At 30.2% G+C, this 1,327-nt stretch overlaps 1 protein-coding gene across 1 annotated transcript; it reads left to right on the top strand.

Moving 5' to 3' along the window:
• The first annotated feature begins 222 nt into the window (after positions 1 to 222).
• LOC113866120 (LOB domain-containing protein 25-like) lies at positions 223 to 1,044 on the top strand. Its single transcript, XM_027501010.1, has 3 exons — positions 223 to 690; positions 819 to 856; positions 942 to 1,044. Exons 1-3 carry the CDS (start codon positions 223 to 225, stop codon positions 1,042 to 1,044), a joined length of 609 nt encoding a protein of 202 aa, XP_027356811.1.
• The last annotated feature ends 283 nt before the right edge of the window (positions 1,045 to 1,327 follow it).

The following is a 1,327-nucleotide window of genomic DNA, read 5'->3' as shown; positions in this document are numbered from 1 at the left end:
TAAATTCATATCCAATATAAATTAAATAAAAATATTTCTTAAAAAATCATAGAATTAAAGGAAAAGTCATATATTTTCTTTGTTCTTATATTTATATATACACTAACTAGGTTTGTGCATATTCATGTTGATAAGCAATCTTTAGTTTTTGTAAGCACATATAGGCAAAGTTTTTACATTCTTGTTGATAAGTATAAGCATTTAAATATCAAGCTAGAAATCATGAATGATGAAAATAGAGGTAATTATCCATGTCTTATATGCAAGCAACACCGTAGAAGGCATGATCACAGTTGTATTTTTGGGCAATACTTTCCCATTAATAGGACTGTGGATTTTGAAAATGCTTCCATGCTTTTTGGTTTAAGCAACCTTTTGAGAATTATGCAAGATGTAGATCCACAAGACAGACAACATGCTGCAGATTCTATACTTAGAGAGGGCACTACATGGATAAATGATATACATCATGGTCCTCTTGGTTATGTATTGAATCTAAGGTCTCAAATACAGTCTTGTGAGAGGCAACTAGAAAATGTTAATAGATTGCTTGCATATTGTAGAGATCAAGCAAACTCAACTGTGCAAATGGGTATTTCCCCATTTGCTGGTTCATCTGCCTTTCATCTCCCACAGCAGAATACCCAACTTGGTGATTCTAGCATACAATTTCCAAACTTGGGTGGAACTGTAAGATTTCTTGTAATAAGATTGATATCTATTATTTATTATTGTTAAATTATATTATTTTATTAAATATCATTACCTAATCCCCCTTAACCTATTGGACTCATGGGTGTCTCATGGACCATACTCAGGAGTTCTTTTCCAGTTCTCATGAGAAAGGAGAATCAAGGTATTTTGTTGTGCTATTGATAAATATCTTTTATTATTATTATTTTAAGTGTGTATTTTAAATTTTTTATTTTGTTACAATGCAGTACTATTGCATCTAAAGAGAAAGAGGATGTTGATGAAGAAAAAGAGTCAATGGTCGACGACAAGGGAAAAAACATTACTTCTGATAAAGATGCGAATGTATAAGATTAGACTCTGTTGGTGGTGACAAAGTTTATGCATTTTTATATTGAATAAAAACAAAAGCTAGGCATGTTAATTGCGGGATTGCAACATTACAATAGTTAGTGGTTAAAGAATAAACATGTACTCGATTAAATTTCAAGTGTTTTGTTCTGTTATATCAAATGTTATGTTAAACAATAATTTTTCTCTCTTACTCTCACACTTTTTTAGATATTAAACAAATTAATTCTACATGCCTGAATATATTGTAACTTTTTATTACTACTGAAGACAATATAGATAC

The sequence above is a fragment of the Abrus precatorius genome, unplaced genomic scaffold (assembly GCF_003935025.1).
Source record: "Abrus precatorius isolate BTA unplaced genomic scaffold, Abrus_2018 Scaffold4, whole genome shotgun sequence".
NCBI lineage: Eukaryota > Viridiplantae > Streptophyta > Magnoliopsida > Fabales > Fabaceae > Abrus > Abrus precatorius.
The sequence above is the reverse complement of the archived record's forward strand: the minus strand, read 5'-3'. Positions and strand labels throughout refer to the sequence as shown.